The sequence below is a fragment of the Dioscorea cayenensis genome, chromosome 8 (assembly GCF_009730915.1).
Source record: "Dioscorea cayenensis subsp. rotundata cultivar TDr96_F1 chromosome 8, TDr96_F1_v2_PseudoChromosome.rev07_lg8_w22 25.fasta, whole genome shotgun sequence".
NCBI classification, from domain to species: Eukaryota; Viridiplantae; Streptophyta; class Magnoliopsida; order Dioscoreales; family Dioscoreaceae; genus Dioscorea; species Dioscorea cayenensis.
In genome coordinates, this window is record NC_052478.1 from 3,776,218 (window position 1) to 3,800,400 (window position 24,183).

General features: G+C 33.4%; 3 protein-coding genes across 3 annotated transcripts; 1 reads left to right on the plus strand and 2 right to left on the minus strand.

Annotated features, from left to right (window-relative positions):
- Positions 1-154: 154 nt before the first annotated feature.
- Positions 155-14,782, minus strand: LOC120267159 (AUGMIN subunit 3). The gene is made up of 19 exons (XM_039274861.1): positions 14,478-14,782; positions 13,338-13,374; positions 11,815-11,918; positions 10,644-10,839; positions 9,394-9,460; positions 9,110-9,213; positions 7,968-8,052; positions 7,265-7,322; positions 6,665-6,796; positions 6,061-6,130; positions 3,752-3,809; positions 3,616-3,671; positions 2,911-3,063; positions 2,521-2,632; positions 2,288-2,429; positions 1,153-1,228; positions 698-841; positions 365-493; positions 155-256 (listed from the first exon to the last, which is right to left on the minus strand). Exons 1-18 carry the CDS (start codon positions 14,651-14,653, stop codon positions 365-367), a joined length of 1,899 nt encoding a protein of 632 aa, XP_039130795.1. The 5' UTR covers positions 14,654-14,782; the 3' UTR covers positions 155-256.
- Positions 14,783-16,265: 1,483 nt separating this feature from the next.
- LOC120267885 (protein SRG1-like) lies at positions 16,266-17,926 on the plus strand. Its single transcript, XM_039275558.1, has 4 exons — positions 16,266-16,536; positions 16,767-17,014; positions 17,118-17,442; positions 17,534-17,926. The coding sequence occupies exons 1-4, from the start codon at positions 16,273-16,275 to the stop codon at positions 17,786-17,788; spliced, it is 1,092 nt and encodes a 363-aa protein (XP_039131492.1). The 5' UTR covers positions 16,266-16,272; the 3' UTR covers positions 17,789-17,926.
- Positions 17,927-18,351: 425 nt separating this feature from the next.
- On the minus strand, positions 18,352-20,546 carry LOC120267482 (transcription factor UNE10-like). Its single transcript, XM_039275157.1, has 7 exons — positions 20,317-20,546; positions 20,134-20,235; positions 19,997-20,062; positions 19,805-19,870; positions 18,953-19,231; positions 18,811-18,880; positions 18,352-18,660 (listed from the first exon to the last, which is right to left on the minus strand). Exons 1-7 carry the CDS (start codon positions 20,392-20,394, stop codon positions 18,599-18,601), a joined length of 723 nt encoding a protein of 240 aa, XP_039131091.1. The 5' UTR covers positions 20,395-20,546; the 3' UTR covers positions 18,352-18,598.
- Between the last annotated feature and the right edge of the window lie 3,637 nt (positions 20,547-24,183).

Genomic DNA, 24,183 nt, shown 5'->3' on the forward strand with positions numbered 1-24,183 from the left:
CCCCGACTTACCTTTCTTTTGTTCCACTGAATGACTAACATTTCTTACACTCCACTAAATTAATGCAATCTTCCTGCAAGCATTTTAACATATCCAAGAACACATGTGAATATCTATGGTTGCGTATGATGAGATGCAAAAACAACATGTGAGCTGTTGCTATCAGGATTATCATCATAATAGCCTGCCAGCTCAAGGCCTGCTGTAAAATTCAGAACACTCAAAATGAAAGAAAACGCCTTCTGCCTATGAAGCCCTGTAGCAAGCAAAACTACAGAATGCTCATTCATGTGAAAAGCAATCACATTATGTGCTAACCACATGAGCCTAAGGAAATCTGAAATAAAGATGCCTTCCACATTACCTATTCATGCAGCGCTTTGACTCGGGCAGTGAGTTCTCTAACTTGATTCCTTAGCCTATCAGGGTTGCAGAAGAAATCGACAAATACTTGCCGCTCCCGCCCAACTTCATGAGGGTGATGCTTTACAATCTACAGAGTTAATACAGTGTATAAACATATTGTTATTATGTATACTTGTTGTGTTGATGACTTGTTTCTGCTCCACTTTTAACAATCTTTGCATTTTTGCATTGTTTTCTCAGAAAAACATGACCAATTAAACATTTGATCTCTCAATGTCACAGCAAGACTTATTGATATGGAAATGTATACCAGCATGACAAGGACAAATACCTCAGCCTTCTGACGGTGTACATCAGTTACTTCCTCAACAGACGCAGAGAGTTGTGAATTAACTTTCTCCATTTCATCAAGTGCACGCAAAAGGGCTGGGAATGAAAAAATAAAAGATTTGATACAACAATCCAAGAAAAAAACCTGATCAATTCATACACCAACCAAAAAAAAACATCCTGCATTATCCTTATGGAATTTTTACAAGACTTATTGTGTCTGTTGTAAATATTTGATTCAATCAGCAGGAAATGAAAATTTCCGTGTTTCATAAACAGCTCAATTTTCAAGCTTGTGTGGCCCTTCCATTTTGCAAGCAATGATTTTCAAATTTGGTATTTGTGAAAACACAATTTATGGTCTAAGATTCCAAATATTACTCTAAATTGTCAACATGAATGCAGAAACTGATGATAAAAAATAAAAAATATAAATTGGTTAGGAGAAGCAACTACCCTTGGAGTCAATAGTGGATCTGCGATAGTTGAAGATGCAAAAAGAAGCTGCTCCAAATTCTGAATTAATGTGCATCTGTAACACCGAAGGATTAATTTTGCACTTGCCTCATTTGAATAAGCCTACAGAGAAAATTGGCTTGCTTCACAAGATAACAAGAAAACATGCCAACTACTCAAAACACAGTGGGGGGCACCACATCCACTTCAACACAAGAGGGCATAAAAGGCTATCTTCACAATGAAGAGTTGTAATGACAATTCCCTCCCTAAATTAAAGGTCGAGGGTTTGAGACATATCTAGGACAAAGAGGTTTCTCCACATTTAGAAGAAGAAACACATGCAAACACATTCAGATTAAAATGAGAAGATGGCATCCTGCATAATGCTATGAAAAGGATAACTTACAATTTTAATGTGATTCGGTGCATGGTACTCGAAACAACAGATTTCAGTTGGGATATAAAAAATTTTCCCAAAGAAAAGGAGACGGGAAATTGATAAAAATGAGAAGATGGTTTTCTGCATAATGCTATGAGAAGGATAACTCACAATTTTAGTGTGATTCGATGCATGTTACTCAAGACATCAGGTTACAGTTGGCATATGAAAATATTTCTCAAAGAAAATGAGACAGGAAATTGATACGAAAAATAACTCATTCGATAGTACATCCAACTCAATGAGATTTAAAATAAGGAAAATCCAACATAATAATATGATTTACTATTGTTTAAGTTGCTAGATTGGCTTCTCCCCTATAACCTCTCTCTACATGAAATTCATGACACTACTCGGTAAGGTTGATGAAGTTGCAACTATTGTTCTTGATTCAGTTGATGATACCTTGTCTTCTCCATTATAACCCTGTTCATAATATCTAATGTTGTTTCTTTTCATAAACATTATGCGGTCTTTTAATTTGTGTGTTAAGATAATCTTAATGAAATCCTACATGGTAATGGTAGGAGAACAAAAAAATGACTCAGCAACTAACAATGCCAACTTTTTGAAATTCAAAAACCTGTGAGGGTTTCTCCTTTCCAAATTGAAATTCAGACTCTGTGTGTGTGTGTGTGTGTGTGTGTGTGTGAGTGTTATCATATTAAATGTACATATATGTTAATTCCTTACAGCTCATTAATGCATCTTCTGCGGTCCTCTGGAAGGGAATTGTCAAGCTCAAACTGTAGGGAAAGCAACTCGGACTGAAGTCCTGATATCTGCTGGATTATACCTTGAGCTGACACATAAGTCGGTAGTACAGCTTGAACATCTGCAAAGAAATAAGTAATAAGCTGGAAAATAATCTTCAAAAAAGCCAATTGCCGCACACTTATTCAGTTAAGAGTATGTAACAATTTTACTTGAATGAATGCTTAGAAGGTCCCGAACACCGTGCAGAAATGTATCTCGATCATCAACAGCCCCTTGCTCTTGTACATCTGAAGCAGCTTGTATTAAAGATAGGCAATGACCCTAATGCAGTGAACCCAAACCTTTTAAGGACTCACAAGCTATCAATCTGGTGGTAATTGCAATGAGAGAATGACAATAAAGGGTACACAACAGCGTAATCTCTATCAAGCTCATAAGCAGATGCTTTGGAAAAGGCAAGAGTAACTTCACAGATGGATTGGCTATTCTTTTCATAAAAGCCAATAATAGCAGAAAATGCCTTTAAATCAGTTCCACATAAAGCATTACCAACACAAGAAAAATATATGATGTCAAACTATTCTTAGATAGTTCCTTACCACACGACCATTGGCTGCTGATAGATAACCTTGTAACTCTGATTCGATAACCTTAAGCATGGAATATGCACCAAGCATAGCCTTTTGCTCCAGTTGGCAAGCTACTTTCAGAAATTGGTGTCTAGCAAGCTGATTGACAAGATGGTGTATGAACTGCATGATATCAAGTGAGGCCCAATAAGTTTCCAGAAAATAATGACATAACAAGAATATAGCTTTCCATGAGAACTAAGAATCCATGGAATCAACTAGTTAATGATAACACAGAAGTTGAGAACATCACACTAAAACAAAACCATTAAGTAAGACTACAGACAGACTTGAGGCTTCCCGTGCATGTGCGCGTGCACACACAAAGATAAATTAGATTGGTGGCCCACAACATACACAACATGTTGACATATGCTTTGACTTTGATTTGTCTCCCCCATAATATATGGCACAAATAATAAATTTCATCAATACAACACAAAAGATATGCTTTGACTTTGATTTCTCTCCGCCATACTATATAGGCACTAATAAGAAATTTCATCAGTAAACACAACACAAATTAGAATGCTAACTTTGTAAGAAGCTCATCTTCTGACCAAAATTTTGTTGATTGGGAAAAGTAAACAAACTTTCCAATAAAGTGGCTAGCAGAATCGTTTCTTTTCTTTTTTTTTTAATGCCTAGCAGTAATATTCCATGTTCATGAGTTACCATTTTTTGCTGGCCAATGTAATATTCCTGGCGCATCACTTTTAAATCATAATCCCCTGTAAGTTCACAAATGAGAGAAAATATGTTACACAGATGCCTAAATATCCCAAGATGTATATGATGCATACCAACATACCCTGTAAGATATATGTGTCTTGGAGCTGAGCAAGCTCTGAGCACAAGCGGGGAATCGACTAAACAGGAAAGAAGAAAATGCAAAGAATAATGAGCATAACCAAATTAAATTACAACAAATAAAATAAAACAAGTAAAAGATGCACTTAAATAAAAGTTCCATCACTCAATAAGATTACTTTCATGAATATTCAAACTGGAATATAATAAATTATATTCATGTATCACATAAGTCAGTGATTAAAAAAGCTATTAAAAGATTTAGACAAGTCTAGAGACAAGTTGATTTCACTTTTCAAAATATGTTAAAATATTTGAAGCAATAGCCATTAACAGTTCAGCATGCTTCTTCATGTAGTAATGTCTAAATATGGAATACGCCTCTGCCCAAAATCTTTTCTTTTGGGTTAAGAAGGTTAAATACTATGAAAATCCAGGTTGGAATCATACTTCAATGTTTTAGCATAAAATTGACCAAAAGTAACAATAGAACATCCATATTGGAAAACAGGTCGGAAAAATGTATATAACCTTGAAAGAAAATAATCAAGATCTTATTCAGTACAGAAAAATGTATATAACCTTTGAAAGAAAATAGTGGAGACCTATTCAATACAGAAACCTTGCTGAAAGCCCAGGAAGCTTAGATATTGACTCACCAACATCAACAACCTATTTGCCTATAAGGTAGGCTCACCTTCTAGTTTTCTAAACAGCCCAAAATATCATATACCAGTCTTAAAAAAATCAAAAAAGTTTTGCATTAAATTACAAATTAAGTCAAAATAGACCACATGCTGCCTGAAACTAGCTCAACCTAGGGCCATGTTTTGTTTGGTCGGAAAAAGACTTGTTTAATGGACATGACCACTGACCAACACTAAGTGGCATCCTCACCCTGCATGTTAACCTAGGAAACACAAATCTTTCAAGTGTGACTGGAAATAAATAACAAGTTGGGTCCATTCAAGAAAGAGAAGGGAAATTGTTAAATTCCACATGTCAGTAGTATTTAGGTTGTTTGCTTATACACCACTACAAAACTAGATATACAAGGTGTTCGAGCATATACCCGCATCAAAGTTGTAATTGCACATAGCCCCTAAAACATTAACTAGCAGATATATGCCCCAGAGTTGAAGATTCTACTCCTGTCTAAAAATCAAAAGAAATATACTTCTTTTCTTTTGCATATTAGCCTACAAACAATGGCAAATCAAGGGGGGCCACCGCCCCCCTGAGTTTTGGGATTCTTTGTATATATATACATATATTTCTATATATATATATATATATAATTTAAAAGGTATTATATAGATATATTTGTTTCTGTGCATATAGAGAGAGATAGAGATAGAGAATTCAAAGGTATTATATATATACACACATATTTACATGCATATAGAACTCAAAGCTATTTCAATATGTATGTAAAATTCAGCCCCTCAAAAGTTATATATAGATATACATCTTTCTATATATATAGGAAGAGATAGAGATAGAGAAAGACCTCGAAGGTAATATATATATATATATATATATACATGCATATAAAATTCAAAAATATTTCATCATGTATGTAAAATTTAGCTTCCTCCTCTACACACACACAAAACAAACAAACTTCTTCCCTCTAAATAGGAATAGCCACAAGGTGGGATGGAGAGTCGCTCCCCACCCACTCCCCTGTGCCGGATAGGGATTCTTCATCCCCGCCCCAAATTGAGTACCAGAAGAGAAATAAAAATTTTAAAACCTTAACAAAACAAATAAATACGCCTTAATATTTCAATGTACACACTATTAAATATATTTATATTTATTAATAAGTTCACTTTTTTTCTTTTAACCTCTTCATTAAATTAATATTTATTAGTAAATTTAATTTTTATTGGAGTTGGGGATCCAACAGACTAGGGAGTGTTTTCCTCATCCTCACCGCACTACAAGATCTAGGAATTTTTTTTCCTGCTTACCCCATCCTATCCTGGCGGGAATAACTAAGGATCTCCCCTCCCTCCGTGAAAAGGCGGATCCCTGCAGGACCCACCCCATGCCAATCCTTACTCCCAAAAAAGTTTCCTCTCTAGGTTTGATTTCTGGATCCACCGCTGCCTACAAATATAGATATTTCTTTCTAGCTCCTTTATCCCCCTCGGAATGAAGACGGAAATCTAAGGTGAGAGAAGAAAGTAGTAATGAAGAATAAAAACTACTTTTACTGCAGTACATATACAAAAACCAAAAATGTTTCAATAATAATAGAATTAGTTGGAATACTTAACATAAGCAATGATAATAAGCATGTACCTCAGTCAAAAACTTTTGCTCTTTACGAGAAAGGTTTGCAAGTTCAACCGACAACTCAGAATTTTTTCTCCTGCAATATAAAGAAAAGACATGTCATCCAAAATTCTTCTAGATCAAAGGGGGACACTTGCAGGACATAGAATACTTACTAAAATAGAATCTTCTTTGCAGGAAAACTTTAGCACCAAAAAATGAAAATTGTATAACATTAAAGAAGGACCTATAAGAATGCTTAGAAACTCAGATCTCCTGGTTTGTAACAATGGAGTCATCCCTCTTTCATTTCTGCTTATCAACTGAACGGGCCTTTCACAAGATCCCTAGAGATCTAATACTACCGCTGCAGACTTATGTAAAGCTTAACCAGCACTAGTGAAGTGATATGGATTTGGAAAACTTTACTTTATGCAACATGTTGTAATGCCTTGCAAGTAATTGACATGATCAAAACATGTTGTAATGCCTTGCTATGTCATGAACAACACAAATGATTAGGCAACAACTAGCATTTACGAAATTGAATACATTGTTCAAAGTAGGACTAATAACAAGGAGAAAAAAAAGTTAATACATGAATACATTAGGTTACATCTTGTAGAAATACCTGAGAGACTGTATATCTCTGTGAATATGAGCCTCATCAGATGATATTTGTGATTTGACCATTGAGAGAATGGCTTGCTGCTTAGCATTATCAACTTGGGCTTCTATCCATTGCCTTTCACTTGTTGCAAATCTATTGAAATTTACAACATCAAAAGAATGACTTGTAAAAACATAATCACTGGTCAATAAGAAAATAACTAAAAAGTTACTAATCACTTCTTCTGAAAATAAAAGATTCAAAAAATATTAAAAATCCTAAAGTCACAGGGACAAAATAAGACAAGGAAGTCATAATATTGGAATCACAAGATTTTGATGAACACAACACAAGATTTATAAAGAAAAAATTTCTTTTTTTAAGATTGTTCAAACCTAAAGGATTTACCACTAGAAGCAAGCAAGAATTACAAAATACAAGATGAGCTCAAAACACCAAGTCTTGAAACATTGAAATTGCTTGCTGCTTACCCCTTGAAATCAGTTTGCATATAACATTATCAAGTACTGTCAAAAGCACATTAATTTAGCTATTCAAGAACAGATGTAGAGAGAGCAGCAAGTGGCTAGGATACAAAAGTGCTGATAAAAATATTTTTACATGGACCGAAGACGTTGCAGTTCAGCCACACGATGATGATGATATTTCTCAGAATCTCCTGTATTTGTACCATTGAAATAAAAGGCATCATTTGCAAGCTGATCAAAGCAATAAAAGTTGAATATAAAGATGAGGCATACAAGTTTAGACAACTAATATATGACTTCAATGTTACATGAAATAAATATAAACCAGTATGCAGCACAATTATTAAAATGATGCATACAACACTAGATGACATTAGTCAACTAATATATGAATTCAATGTTAAATACATAAATAAATATAACCCAGCATGCAACACAATTATGATCAAATATGTATGCCTGGCCAAAGCAGCATTGCTCCATCAGAATACACATCTAAAGATCTATGGTGTGTCTGATTGAGTTTCACTAGCACCATGTCGCCCACACCTCTGACTAGGAAAAAAACCTCAACAAAGAGCAAAAGAGATACTATAACAAGAAAAAACTAGGCAAACAAGGCAATGAATAATCAGTTGCCATATATGATATCAGGAAGTTTTCTTGTAAGAGAACAAACATATTGGAAATTCCCAAGAATCCAACAAAGTGAAGATTGAAAAATTGGACATGGGAAGAGAGGGTTTCTTAAGCTAATAAATTTTCCATTATCTCACGTCACTTGAAAAGTGCATAAAGCACAAAGCACATAACAAAACAAAGGAAGCAATTTATACCTCGCATCAAGCAATTAGTGATGTCATCAACGCTCACCCATGAACATTTAGACTTACCCTCCTCTGCAACAAGATGCAGCGGCCCCTGATTCAAGAAAGTACCCATTCCAAAATAACACTATGAGCACAAAAGACTACATGTCTTATAAAGAGTACAAATTAATAATATTTATGCACAAGGCCAATCATTTGAGACAATCATTTTGCTTAAATCAATAAACAATGCAAAATAATTGATATTTAAGCAAAGTCAAGAAGCAAGTGGGGTATATTTGTATTGCTTAGGTACATCATGGATTCATCTTCTAAACATATAAGAATTACATATTCCCTAATTCTTTGCTCTAAACATATAAGAATTACATATTCCCTAATTCTTTGAAGGTAGCTCGACCCACCACTAAAATAGCAAAACCCACCTTGTCAATATATTAAATTTCCTGGTATTTTCTGTCACACAAACAGAATACAGTAAATGCATTATTTATCATCAGAATTCTCGATTGGTTTAACTATCTTCATCCATGACTAGTTCATACATCATATTTTCTGGAAGCCTGTTGCCTAATACAGTGCAGACATGGTAATGGTGAAAAGACAATGGTTTATAATCATCCTAATTAACAGACTGAAAATTATTTCAAAATACACATGCACACAGAGATTGAAAACAGCAACAACATTTGATGGGACTAACAAAAAAAAAAAGCTATTGTAGCCCATGCATATAACTATAACAAGGAAAGAACATCAATATATGTTGGAGTTGGACCAATCATGTTTGCTTCTTGACCACATGAATTTGAAATCAGTAGAAAGAAGAATTATTTAAATTTGCCAGCATTAAGAGATGATTCTCAAATATATATCGATAAATGTATATATGCATATTGGTAAAACAATGATAACCAGCAAATATGGCTGCTCATAGTTTAATCATCATGGATAATCCATTTCAGTAATTAAAGCTTTTTGATGGTGGAGAGTATAAAACAATAATAAAAAGCATTATGCATGGATAATGTGAAAATGGTAAGCAACCACAGTGAGGCATAGAAACCATATTCCAGTTTAACATATTAAACCCACTTGAAAAATGCAACTGTTATGTTCCCACCAGAGCTTAAATAAATAAAAAGTACCTTCTCAAACTGTTTTGAAAACCACTGGTTCAGTTCCTTGGTGCAAGCTAGATCTCTGACTGAATAAGAATGGAAATCAGAATACGCCAAGTAAACACCATCCTCTGCACAGTCAATAGTAAACTTTACTAGACAGCCAACTAATAAGATGCAACTACTCTCACTTATGACCTGCTACTATGGTAAAAAATGACAAGAGCTTAGACTATTGCAAACCAAGAACGGAAAGGTGACTTAATTATGGCTTCAGCCTTCAATAAAAATAACAATGAAGAAAAGTATACCATCCCCAGAATGATAGTGAGCTAACTCTTGTGTAGTAGAAGTAATTTTTCCAAGAACTGCATTCATCTAAAAAGAATTCAAGTTAATAAATGAGAAGTCCTTTAAGTAAAGTATTCCAATCCTTTCAATTATAATTTTCACCACAGAGGAAGAAAAAGAAATTAAAAAATCAAAATAAGTTCTGAATTATGAATGATAAGAAATAGAGAAATAAACCTTCAGAAAAAGAGGCATTCAAAATCCAAATAAAATACATTAACCCTTCACAGATACCAAGGCAGACAAGAATATTCCTACCAAGAAAAAACAGCAAATGTGACCATGGTTGCTGCTCATCAGAAACAAGGATGCATGTATCATGAAAAAAATGTGGCACAAAGAAACAGCAGATAATAAAGGATCCAATAATATGATGATTATGAAAATATAAGCATGTTTATCAGTACCAAATTGTTGCAGTTCAAACATCATATTATGCACCCAATTTCCCATGTAAAATCAACTTACAGGCAACAAGGAGACCAATCACTTGGTGCACTTAACACTTTGGTCTTGTTTGGTGGGAGACATCCTGGGCCCTGGCCTATCCCAGTTATCCCACCACCTCAACACCCTGTTAGGGTTATTCCACTAATCTATTTTAACTAGTTTAATCATTTATATAATTATAATTAGTAATTTATTTTATAAAAAAAATACTATTTATAGACATCAATCAGTGTTAGATTTTATCATACAAAATATCATGCATATCTATGTTTCTTAAAAAAAAGGGGGCCATACACTAAAATGGCTGAAGTTCATCAAATCATTCTTTATATTTGTGTAGGGTCATCTATCAATCAGAAATAGATACTACTTGGTATGACCATATTTCTTTAACAAATTTTATTGCATCATATAATGTGAAGCAACTCTAAAGTTATTTGAATATATTTATTCAATGAATTCTTACATGCATGCTTCATCATCCATTTGATGAAGTCAGTCTACTTCTTCACATTGAAAACCAAGCCATTAGCATGAAAATCACTTACTGTCTACTGAACCATGCATCCATTACCATTCATCACCTGAAGAACTTTATAAGTTCTCCTTTACTTCCAAACTTCAACCAATTTACTAACCAGACAGCCTTGAGGTGCTAATTATATGATTATTATGAAAATCAATATTATAACACATAACTTAAAATTTCTGGAGGCACTAATTATATCATTATTGCAAAAATCAAAATTATAATACATACCTCTAAATTTCTGGCAGAAAGCTTTTCATCTAAAGCAATAAGCTGTCCATTGACAGCAGAGGTTGTGGCAATCCTAGACCTTCTGCCCTGTATCATAGCAGAAACTTGACTTGCTAGAAGATCAAACTGAGATTGCTGCCGCGCAAGCTGCTTTTGCAATTCTAGAACCTCTGCTTTGTAAGCAAGTTTTGCCTCCCTTAAGGAATAGAGAGAGAGAGAAGCAATTATAATGCATTACTTCAGCAGAAAAGAGGCATTCAACAGAACCAGGAACATACAATACAACTAAGGCAAATGTCTTCTTCATTTAAGAGGAAAAGGCAACAATGCTACCAGGCTTATTCGTGTTACATATTACTCTTACAGTGGGCAAGAGAATATTATAAAAATGCAAAAAAACCACTCCCATACAGCACTTGAGAGAGAACTGAACAGGACTTGCTCAGTCATGAATATTGTATAGTAGAACCCATCCTGGTTTGGACAACAAAGCACTTGCCATCCAACTAATGTCAAGTATCCATCTAATTCCATCCTGCCCACCGATACATGTCGGTGGCTAGAATTTTCACTTAATAAGTATCTTTCTATATCACTTAACATAAACCAAATGTGCATCGGATACAAAGAAGATACGAATTAAAAGCATATCCCAGCCAATTAACAGCACACATTGGTCACTTCACATTGCCATAAATTAATGACAATCCAAGTAAATGCATCACTAGTCGCACTGCTAAAGAAATAAAAGGGCAAAAACAGGAGAGAAAAAGAAAGAAAAAAATATACCAAAGCAATGATTGCAATCCACTTCATGATCACCTGACTAAAAAAATTGGCACATATGTAGTTGAAGTAGAAACTACAGCAGTGTGTATACTTGAACAGTACCCATGACAAATGCATACAAATTTATGTTTTCCTTAAAACAATGGAAGCTACATATATTCTTCAACAGTGCAGCATCAAAGTATGATGATTATACAAAATATATATGGCAAGAGGAAATCATTAAAATAAAGAACAACAAAAATCTGCCGAAACCCAACTAGTAGAAAAAATTTAATCCCAAAGCTGCAAACTACTGCAATGGGAATAATGATGATAAAGGCCTGAGCATTAATAATTGGCATACTTTCAAAGAAAAGGAACTTCGAAGAAAAAACATTACCTGATATCAATTAGTCGTTCTTCAGTCCCAAATACTGCTTCTTGATTATCTCTTCTGTTAGAAAATGCAGAAATGCTATCGAAAGCAGAATCCAAGTCCTCACCCTGCATGCTAAAGTACTATGAATAGAATTCACACCTTTTGTTCTACTAAAATGCTAGAAATGAATACCAAAAACTACAATTCCTTACATGCAATATAGAGAACTAGCTATTGTAAGTGGAAAAGCTGAATACTGGTGTCTTAACCGGTAATTAAACATTGTATGCAGACGGAGAAGAATATCAAAGAAAAGGTGAGAGAAACATGGAAACATCAAATGGTGTTCATACGAGATATCCAAACAAAGCATCACTAATTCATTTGCTGACAGGCCACATCGCAAACTTGAAGTTAAAACAACTATTTATGTCAATAGGCATCATAAGAATGAATCCTTTTCAGAAATGCCAATAAGAAAAGCCTAGTTCAAGACTTCAAGTTGTCCAATTGTCACAGCAGATGGTTGTTCCATCAAAACCTATCATCCTAACCTATCTTCTGACCAATTCATTGTCCACTTAGTATCCTGCCATAGCAAAGTTGTCTTTTTCTCAGAGATATGATGAGGGAAGTCATCATCAACTTATTGACTAGAACTACAAGGGATCTTTTTAATGCTTTGTATGCCATGAATGGCCAATGAAATTGCATAAATCCATCATTTTAACCATTGTCAACGTGTACTTGTTCAATATGAAATCCATAAAAAAAAACCAGATTACTTTTCTGAATACAAATTAGAGGCAACTCAAAAGGACATTTTTTCAGCACTCAGCATTTGCGTGAATAGTAAAATAGTTAATGTCAATTTAAGTCATCTGGAAAAGACGTAATAACACTATTTCCAAACCAATATGGCCAGGATCTTTCTTTGATCCTATTCATTAGCCTAAAACAAACTGGTCCCAGGGAATACAAGTCTCAATAGCTGATAAAAATTAGGTGAATTTTGAAATCATCTCCAATCAAAATAACCAATAGTAGCTAGACGGAACGAGATGTTTTAAAGCTTCAGATAAATCTAAGTAACAATTAATGATTCAGATATTCAATTAAAGTAAATAGCACTTTATCATGATCAGATCATTGCTGCACTGCCTTCCTAATCCTAATCTAGTCATGAGGTTGTACAAGACATCCATATTTATAACTAGGCGTTAGATGAAATGGACACAAAACAATTCAATATACCTAGATATACCTTAATAATTTTCTAAGTTCAACATTCAAGTATTCTCGTATTTAGAGGTCAATTTGCAACATTTGATATCTCCAGGCTAATTTTTATGACCAAGGGAAGTAGTGCATGATTTTTTTTTTTTTTCACATTTCCCAAAACATCTTCAAGCTTTCCCCAACTAACCAGACCCTTGGTGCTGAAGAGTCTCTTTGCAACTTGCCGATGCAATTTAAATTTTTAACGCAAACAGACAACAGAAACAAAGTATATATAATATTTGGTGAACTAAAAAGAATATGACCTCTAGTAGCTTCCCCTCATGCACAAATTGCTCATACCTGAGAAAAGATCACAATAATGGAGCAAAATTGCAACAGAAATTAAAATCCAGAAAACAGGGATTCTTTTCATATAAAATAAAGAAAGGCAACAGAAAATCTTTTTCCCCTTCAAAATTTCAGAAGAAACCATAGCGATGCATGTCATTAAAAAAAAAAGGTTACATTAAAAAACCAAAAGAATTAAGCAAGAAAATTAGCAGAATTGAGAACACAGGTGAAATTGTTTCAAGGTTTAAACAAGATAATATAGAAAAGCAATCTGAAAACAGCACCGAGCTTCATCTCACTTCAGGGGAAAGAAAAATTAAGAATCTAAATAACAAAGGAACACAACAATGTTCAACAAATGTTGCCAAACCCCAAAGCAATTGCAATTGATTTACTAACAGAGATTCAAACCAAGAAAACCAAACATGTGACAAAAGGCTATTATTGCATGTAAAACAGAAGGTCATCAGGGCTTCATTTCAGTTCACAGGAAAGGAAACTTAAGAACCTAAAAACAAAAACCCATAATAATCTTCAAGTAATGGCATCAAACCTAAGGCAAACTCCATATGATTTACAGTGAGAAACTTTCTCAAAACTGAAAACTTAAGAACGGGATCAAAATCCATTGCAAAAAATTGTGAATGACATATAAAACAGAAACTCATCAGAGCTTCATCTCAGTTCAGAGGAGAGAAAACTCATTCTAACACACAAAAACCCTCAATCATCATCAAGCAAACAACATCTGATTTAAAGGAAAAAGAAAAAGAAACCATAAAAACCAAGAACTTAACAAAGAAAACCCTCAACAATCATCAAAAAAAAAAAAATAAAAACCCCACCAAACCCTATAGCAAACTACATTTGATATAAATAAAGAAACGAAGCAAGAATCTAACAAACAAAAACCCACACGAATCATCAAGAAAAGTCACCAAACCCTAAAGCCATCCACACTTAATTAAAGCGAGAACGTACACCAAAAATCCGATCAAAAACCACAGTGAATTGCCAAAAAAAACAGGGCAAGCTAATAAAAACCCTCTTCTCGGGACATACAAACGAAGAAGACGAAAGCAAAAGAGAAGAAGCGTAGGTTAAATTTATACTGGGAGAGCTCGGATGGGGAGAGAACATTGGAAGGCCGGAGACTGGAGCAGAACCAGTCAAGAAGAGGGCGGACATCATCGTGCTGGAAGGGCCACTCGAAGCTATCCGGATCCAAGGATTCGTGGCCGCCGAAGCCCAGCTCGGCCAGCACCGCGCACAGCCGTGCCCCGCTCATCGCCCCCCCTTCGCAGTTCACTCTACTTCTTCGATCGAGTGGGATCGGAAAATGCCGGCTGTCGCAGAGCTTTTAAATAGAAGATCCGCACCGCGGCATTGCCTGAGCGCGTCTCTACACTCCAACGGAACCAAATAATTTGTAATGATTTCCCAAATAACCAAAAAATAATAATAATTTAAGGAATTTTTGAATTTATAATATAACGTTTTCTTACCAAAAAAATTAATTTTAAAAAAAATGATTGTTTAGATATTCCTAGTGACCAGAAGAAATTATATTTAAATTGGTATATAATTATGATGAAGGTTTTTATTTGTATACAAATAAGAAATTCAGTATTGAAATTAAAAATATATATATGTAAATATGGATGCCTCGCTAGTATACATTGGTATCATATTTTTGTATACATATATAAGCCCTTTGGTTAATTTCATATATGTGTGTTTTACCTCTCAACTTGTAGAAAGAGTTAAATAATGGTTACTCAAGGAAAACATTTTACGTGTCTTTTTAAAATTTGATCTTTTTTATTTTTTATATTTTTAGTAATATAATTTTTATAAAATATTAATTATTATTTTGTTTATGCTGATCAAATGGTAAAGTTCTCGCAAAATGGTAAAATTTTAAAACGATGTATGAAATAATTTTACTTGTATAGATGTAAACAAACAATTATTTTCTTTGAAAGAGATAAACCACAAAATACACGGATGAAATAATCATTTAATTATTTTTATTGGGTATAAAATATCAATCATTTTTTATTGTCAGATTTTTTAAAAAATAATCATTTTATCTTCTTCCCTCTTATTCTCAGCTCTTCTCCCCGGTTCTACTCTTTTAAACACCCTCTTTCTTCCTCTATGATAAATAGATAAATATGTTTTCAATGTGATTAATTATATATAATTAAGAAATACATAAACAAATATATTATATGTTAAAATACATAATCAAAATAAAGTTCTTCATAATTATCCTCGTATATTTTTTTAAAATATAAAAATATAAAATACATAAACTGCTCATCTAAACCATTGTGAGAGTTGATTCTCGACCTCTCACTTGGGAAAGAATGGTGTTACCATCATCCCTATTTCAAAGATGGTATATATGTAAAACAAAGTGATTTGCCGTATTTTACAATAAATAAATCAATAAAATCATTCAGATTGCTTGATGTGAACTCTTTGAAATTAAAAACAATAAAAGTGATTATGATATATAACCATCCATCATTCCATTCATATTTGACATTGAACTCCACCCAAACATGCCTTCCAAACAATTTAAAAAACATACATTAAAGAAAAACCCAAGTTCATGAATCAACACTCTCCTAACCATTTCTGAAAGTGTAGTTTCTATAAATAGTCCACTTGGAAGAGGCTTTCCAAAATGACAAGATTCATAATCTAAATTATCTAATCCTTCTTTTTGTATGTCTAATAACCAAGTGACAATCAAAGCCATCCAACCATCAACCAAGGAATGATCCACATTAAAATCTCAGAAAGATCTTTAATGGTAAAGTGCCAATTAATGTGGCACTATAAATAGGAAGGAGACTTTGTTTAGCCTTCAAAAAGAACATGAATAACAGAGTAAGTATGGGAGTTGACAGTGGTGATCATGAGGAAGTGCCCAGTTGGGGAACTTCATTGCCTGTTGAGAGTGTGCAAGAGATTGTCAGAAATGACCCTTCAAATGTTCCTGAGAAATACATACATGACTTTGATTACACCCAAACTGATGTTGTTTTAACTCATCTCTCTTCTGATATACCTGTAATTGATCTCTCTTTGCTTTCTTATGGTGATGAGGTTGAGTTGCAGAAGCTTGATATGGCATGCAGGGATTGGGGCTTCTTTCAGGTATTGACTATAGTGAAATGTGTGCATTTGTATACAGTGATGTTGTTTGTATAAATTAAGTTATCATTTAATTGGATAATAAATATTTTTAATTAATAAACTACTTATCAACTACAAAGCATTTATCAGTGTAATTCTAAAGTTTATGTTAAAACAACATGTGTTGATTTATTTAAACTGAAACAATGTTCTGCAAACATTGCCATTTATATTTGCATGATATTTTACAGATAATCAATCATGGAATAGAAGCTCAGATATTACAAGAGGTTAAAGAAAATTCAGCAAAATTTTTGGAACTTCCAATAGAGGAGAAGAACAAGTATTCAATGGCTTCTGATGATGTGCAAGGATTTGGGCAAGTTTATGTGGTTTCTGAAGAACAGAAGTTAGATTGGGCAGACCTTTTCATTTTGGTGGTTTATCCAACCAAATTCAGGAAATGGACTTTCTGGCCAACTACACCTCCAGAATTCATGTATGTTATCTTAGTCCTTTAATATTCTATACATATAACCAAATTCAAAGTCATGCATATGCATTCTAGATTGCTGGTCCTCATGTGACTTAATGAACAACAGAAAAGCAATAGAAGCTTATTCCAGTGAAGCAAATAGAGTAGCAAAAGAACTGTTTGGGAGTCTATCTATATTGCTAGGAATGGAGAAAGAGAGCCTATTGAAGCTACATGATGAAGTGATGCAAGCTCTGAGGATAAACTACTACCCAACTTGTTCCATGCCTGATAAGGTTATAGGAGTTAGTCCTCACTCAGACACAAGTACATTAACTGTGCTTTTGCAGGATGATGAGGTCACAGGCCTTCAAATCAGACATTCTGGTGGTTGGGTTCCTGTGAAACCAATTCCCAATGCTCTTGTTTTGAATGTTGGAGATGTTCTTGAGGTAAGAACAATAAAAAGATTTCTTTGAAAAATATATTGCAAAAATATATAGGAAACTGTGGAACATGTCATTTGATGCATTGATATTTTAGGTGCTGAGTAATGGAAAATACAAAAGCATTGAGCACAGGGCAATGACAAATCAGAACAAGGTGAGGATGTCAATTGCTTCATTTATTTGCCCTCAAGATGATGTCCAAATTGAGCCTCTGGATACAATGGTGAATGGCACTAAAAATAAAAGAATGTACAGAAAAATAAGGTATGGAGATTTTCTTAGGTATTCTCTGCAGAGAAATATGGATGGAAAATCACATACTAATCTCATCAAGTTAGAGAATGAGTAATGCCCTGCAAGCGATGAAGAAGTTCTCTCTAAGTTTATGTTTTGTTGATGTTCCAGAATAAGAGGTTTTATTGTTCTACATTATCTACTTTTAATTGCTTACTCTATGTATGTATGTATGTTTTTAAGTTTGTGTGAGAAGAGGTTTGATGTTCATGAAATTTAGTTTCTTAATTTATATTATGTTAATAAGTTTTTATTTCACTTAATTCTTTCTTTATGAAATTAATATAGCTGTTAAAATAAGATTAATTTAATATTCCTCAAAACTTCCATATTAGCAAACATACAAATACTATCCTCTATCCCCTATTAGAGATAATAATTAAATATTATTAACTTTATCTCAATTAATTCAATAAATATTGGTACATTCAGGTCTTTTTCTATAATTCAATCAGCTTATTATACTTTCAAGTGTGATCAAGATATTTTGGCATTTAGTTAAATATTATATATTTCTTACGTGACTAATTCAAACTAAAGAAGGAAATACCATCCATCCTTTTCAATACTGAACTCATACCAATCTAGATCAGATTACTTATAATTATAAAGATAAAATGGTTCATAAAAATATCATTGAAAATAAAGATTATCTCCAACAACCCAAAACACTAAAGATAGACTCTTCAGACATACTAAATCCCCAAAAATACAGTGAGATTCCATGAAGAGAACATCTCCTGTCTATATATTTGTTGTTACAAAAGTTTGCAGGGAAAACAACTAGACAAAACATGCAGACAGGCCATAACTGGGTGCACAAAATGCAACATCTCTCTTTCAATGAATTCATGCATGTGATCACTCACTCAATGTATATCCTGGTTGTCCCCATTGGCTCTGTGCTCTCCATAACTATTTGCTTATCTGCCAATGTACAGACTTCACACTTGCTAGTAGCCACAATGACAAATTTCATCTTCATTCTCTTTCAAATTAACGGTAATTTCAGCACCATGCTAAGTTATGAAATGAAATTAATCACAAGAGGAGAGTTTGCAGATAAGTTTTACTGACCTGATGCTAGGTTCCTTGTTAATTTCTTTGCTGCCTTAGATTGCTGCTGAACTTCCGGCTCTTCTTTTAACTAAGAAACAGATTTTACAAGAATAAAGTGTAATCGACCAGAAAAAAAAATGAAGGGGTGAAAAATGTTTACCTCTTCAGCTATAGGCAATTGAAATGATTCATGAAATGTGCATGTGAGATTATTAATATTTGTTGCATTAGGTGCGATCGGAGGCTGGTAGCATAATTCAGATTGATTCAATGTATGAGAGCAATGTTGCTGTAACATGTCTGCCACGCTCATGTTTGCTTCTGATCTGGCACCATTGACGGCAAATCCCATACCCATCTGCGATGGCTGCTGCATAAGCTGCAGGTTTTCTGGGAGATACATGGGGTGAAGACTTAGCCCATTTCTCATTGACAGTATCTGTGGAATGAAACCAAATAGAAACTTAAAATTATAATGGAAATAGAAAATATGGCGCATTAATTCATTGAAGTTAGGATTGATATGAACCTAGTAGAACAAATTAAACACTAAACATATATTAGCAAAACAAGCATATTATAGAGCATAGAAATGAAAAGCTGCAAAAAGGTTGATATATAATCTGACACTATATTCATAAAACATTAAAACACAACTTGGTTTGCTTACTGTACTTGATCAAAAGAACAAATGTGATCCTATATGCTAAACTTTTGAGATGTTAGTATTTGAATCAGAAAAGGAGAGATGTGCCAACTGATGTCAAATCATAAGAAATCAGGTATTTTTTTTCAATCTAGAAAGGTCAAATAATTAATTGTCATCTTAGAAAGGTCATAATGAGTGCCCAGAACTACTTGAGTCTTGAGTCCATGTTTTTACAGGGCAGGGCTCAAGAAGTTAAGTGTGCAAATTTCACATGAAATAAGACTGATAACTGTCATCTTGATGCTGGTTTCCACGTATGAAAAGAATGAACAGACACTTCAGAACAAAAGTCAATGACATTACCTGAACTTGAAGCTGCAGCTGCTTGAGGTATTCAATTGCCTCGTCAAGCATGGATGCTTTGTCAGTCTACTCAAAATCAAAAGATCTTAAAACACTTGAAAAAATCAAACAAAGTACACCACCAGACAAAAAATAATTTTTTTTCTTAAAAAAAAAAAAAGAAAAGAAAAGAAAAGAAAAGAAAAGACACACCTTGTTTGAATTGGGAATCAGATTCTGCAAAGCCTTCATTTTCTCATTAATCCTGCTTCTTCTCCTCTGCCACTCCAAGATTCCAACTTTATCAATATAAACAAAAACAAGAAGTTACCCCTTTAAAAAAAACACACCTTTTCTGACAAGTTGTGAACTTCTGCAGCCCGGCTTCTCTTCAAGCCAGAAGACCTCGAGTTCTCCAATTTCACCGGCTCCTCTGAGAACTCAGCCCCTCCCTAAACCAGCATCAAAACACAATCAATCAAAATCAAAAATAAAATAAAAAAACAAAGATAACAAATCAAGAACACACACACCTCACTCTCACAATCATAGTCACACCACCCATCAAAATCCAAGCTACTATCAATGGAGTATAGGGAAGACAATGGCATTTCTGAAGAGAAGATGACCTGCTGTTCTTCTTTCTCTACAGTTTCAGTTGAGAAAAAGGCAAGCAAGGGTACAAAAGAGGAGCAGAGAGGTGCATTGAATAAGAGGTTGCGTGCGTGCGTGCGTGCGTGCGTAGACAGTGGTATTTGCTTCTGCAGTGATGCTTGCCGCTAGTGATGAAGGTAAAAAAGAATAAAAAAATAAAAAAGTAGAGGGAGGCAAATGAAAACTTGGGACGTGCAAAGGTGTTTTTACTTTATTTTTTTAAAAAAAAATTTTGGTTTGTTTCTTGGGAATGAGGATGCTGTTTTAATCAAGGGGGAGGTTTGTCGTTTATTACTTTATGGCCGTTTTCCCAATGCAAACATCTTTGAAAGTGGTATTTTTGGATGGGAGGGTAGTAACTTAATAAAGTTTAAATTTAATTAAAATATTTATTTTATAATTTTTAATTATTGCATGTATTCATTTCAAAGATTAAGTTTTATGCTTAATTCTTTATAATTTATCTATTTTTTAAAAAGAAAAACTGAATTGTCTCTCATGTTTATAGAGTTTTATGAAATATCCAAAAGAGAGGTGTACTATATATATATATATTAATATATATAAATGACTTTACGCGCCATAGAACATCCACAGCAATTAGTCACAGTATCAATTAAGGTTTAGACATAATTAAAAATGAGTAGAAATGGATTAGTTTAGATTTTTATTTTAAAAGATTAATATTTCTTCAGAAACTATGCTCACTGTGCATTATATTTTTTTTACTATATTATTGTTCATGAGTATAGTAATATTTGTTCAATGTACAGTGCATAATGATTGAATTGAAATCCAACTATCTGCATCAATATTTCATAAATTTTTAATATATTAACATACTGATTGATATATATATATTAGAACAATAAGCAAGTTAAAGTATACTGACCAATCTTAACCTAATGCATTGTTCGAGCTCTATTCAATATATATATATATATATGCATGGACGTATATATTCATAGGCTCTCCATGGTGAAAGGAAGAGTCCAGGGATTCAAAACTGTACTTAATAGTAGATATAAGGCCTCTAGTTTGTTTGCTCTACAAGCCAAGAGTTGCAAACAACTAAAACAAAAACATTAAGATTGAACACATGATAAGAATTGACAAGGGAAGTTGCGGCAACTTTTAAAGATATTGTTATTTCGATCTAACCATGTATTTTAACAAATAGCCCCAATGAAAGTTTCCCATGCATTCCTCATTTAAGGGAGCAGGTTAGCTCTCTTAATTTGAAGACCAAACCTTAGACAAAGTGGTAGGAAACCTACTAAGGCCATACATTTGAATGAAGTTATATATGCCAAATTAAGGGAACAAAATGGCACTTCTTCAAAACCAAATGATCTACATTTTCCGCAATGGTATGATAAAGCATGCATATATATATTTTAGTAAGCAAATCATTACTGTCATATTTAATAAGATTATCAAAGGTTATGATTTTGTTATATTAAGCTAATCAATTAAAAATAACATTGCATGTGTATAGATCTTTCTAAATAATTAACCCAAAAGGACATTGAAGACCCCTATCGTTACCAAAGCAGTAGAATGTTTAAATGGCAAAACCTATTACTTTCAAAACTTCATGTTACAGAGAAACAGCCCAAAGGGCCTATTAAACTGTTAGGGGTGTGCACAAGTCTCGGTGTAGTAAGTGAGGTCGGGGCCCACGCACACATAGACACTGGGACCACCCGCACAAAACCACATCTTACATCTCCAAGAAATGTACTCTCAGTCGAGAATCGAACTCTCACCACTCAGTGAAAAGCTCTATAGATGACCCGTATACCAATAGACCATTTGGTCATTGACAAAAATTCAAGTTTTAGAATCACTTATAAGTGAAAAAGAGAGCGAGAAAGCCATAATCAACCAAGTAAGAAAAAAAATGATGCCTTGTAAAAATGAGGAGTAAATAAGAGAAAATAAACCAAATCAAGATAGAAATATTGAATAGAGGAAAAAATAAATAAATTAGAAAGTCATGGAGAAAAGCATATATATATTTGTGGAAAATAAAAGCAAAGAGAAATCCAAATGTTTGATTGAGCATTACTGTTAAACGAGCTGTCAGTCCAAAAAATAAAAAATAAAATAAAAATAAAAACTCCAGTCTCCATCCCAAATAATCAATAATATACAAACACCGAAAGCTGTGATGGAGGTTCCGTGGACAGCATTCACGAGACACGTTTTTTCTTAATTTGAACAGCAAACTCATCCAGTCACAAATCTTAAAACATAAAGAAAGTTGGATTTGTGACTTAATATAATTCCAAAGCTACAAGGCATCTACACCAACAAACCTTTGTCTAATTTCTTAGTCAAGTGGCGCACTCACCTGTCTTCATTCATTTTTCTAACTTAATAATTAAGTTCAACATTAGTTTTTCCATCCATCTTTCCCTTCAGTGAATATTTGAGAAATTCTCCGGATTGTATCTTTTTATATTTTTGTATTTTATCGATCATATATATATAGTCTTCAAGGGCTCTATCTCTCCACATTATCTTGAGAGCAAATACATGAAGCAAGTGACATCCTTGCAAGGTTCTTATTTGTCACTGTCCTGTGCTCAATGCTTATGTATTTTCCATTGCTTAATTTCTAAACAATAAAAGGAAAAAAAAAAGAGAAAAATGCAAAGTTTTTTTTTTTTGGCCGATAAACACATCTATTTAAGGAAAGTCAGAGACATGCACAAATATGAAATTAATGTCTCAATACACTTGTGCTTTTACATTGCGTATGTTTTGGGGTTTGATCGTAAATCTTTTCTTAACCGAGTACCTTATAAAAAAAAAATTCAATATTAATAAAGTAAGAGATCATTGGTTATAATAAAGCAAAGTGAATACCGACTCTACTATTATAGAATACTTATAATATAAAATTCAAACTATTTATATATAATTTAATTAAAAATATATTTTTTAATAAAATATAGACAAGCAACGTCATGGATATACACCGCCATGAAATTAGTATATTAACACACATGTATCTTCACTCTAAGTGAGTTGAAATTTAAACTAATTTTCTAAATAAAAAATATATAACATATTAGTCAAATAATTGGAATCTCATAGACCCCAATAATTTGTTGGCCTAATAAAAAAACATTTGGCCCCCTGCCTCAATAACATCCCCAAGAAAATTATTTAGTACTGGTTTTCACTGGTGTCCATCCACTAGAATGTCTTATTTGAAGACCTCTAACTTCATCATCTTGTAAAAGTAAAGTCAATGAACTTGCGTCAGAGTGCAGGTTAACTCCAAGTCTCCAACGACCTTGTAAGAAGGCATTGAACATGTTTAGTAATAGTTCACTCACGTGACTTGCAATACCTCACCATGCAACTTAATCAACCTGTCTTTGTTAATTCCTCCCAACAATATTGACAGAACACTTTGAACCTCTTTTTCAACATTGCTGTCACATGAACAAAAACCTTCCTTAGCTTCTCTCTTCATTGATATGAAAAATTATTATTATTTTTTATAAAATGTGATAAACATGTGATACATTGAGAAAACCACTAACTAGATATTTAATATTTCATTCCTTTATTAAGCCAAAAATTTGGAGTTCGAATACACATGTGGTGAGAAAATTTAAGAGCATAAAAATTCGACTTTTTTTTTTCTATATTAATCTTTTGCCTAATAAACAGAATTTTATTTAATAAAAATCAATTATTTTTAAAAGTTTAAAATGAATAAAACTCTA

Coding starts and splice junctions, on each gene's coding strand:
- LOC120267159 (XM_039274861.1), bottom strand. CDS start 14,653: ATGAGCGGGGCACGGCTGTGCGCGGTGCTGGCCGAGCTGGGCTTCGGC. Junction 9,214..9,393: donor TCACTATCATTCTGGGGATG/GTATACTTTTCT, acceptor TTGACTGTGCAG/AGGATGGTGTTTACTTGGCG. Junction 8,053..9,109: donor TTTCAAAACAGTTTGAGAAG/GTACTTTTTATT, acceptor TTCTTGAATCAG/GGGCCGCTGCATCTTGTTGC.
- LOC120267885 (XM_039275558.1), top strand. CDS start 16,273: ATGGGAGTTGACAGTGGTGATCATGAGGAAGTGCCCAGTTGGGGAACT. Junction 17,015..17,117: donor ACTACACCTCCAGAATTCAT/GTATGTTATCTT, acceptor AATGAACAACAG/AAAAGCAATAGAAGCTTATT. Junction 17,443..17,533: donor ATGTTGGAGATGTTCTTGAG/GTAAGAACAATA, acceptor TTGATATTTTAG/GTGCTGAGTAATGGAAAATA.
- LOC120267482 (XM_039275157.1), bottom strand. CDS start 20,394: ATGCCATTGTCTTCCCTATACTCCATTGATAGTAGCTTGGATTTTGAT. Junction 20,063..20,133: donor TTCACAACTTGTCAGAAAAG/GTGTGTTTTTTT, acceptor TTGGAGTGGCAG/AGGAGAAGAAGCAGGATTAA. Junction 19,232..19,804: donor AGCTGCAGCTTCAAGTTCAG/GTAATGTCATTG, acceptor TTCATTCCACAG/ATACTGTCAATGAGAAATGG.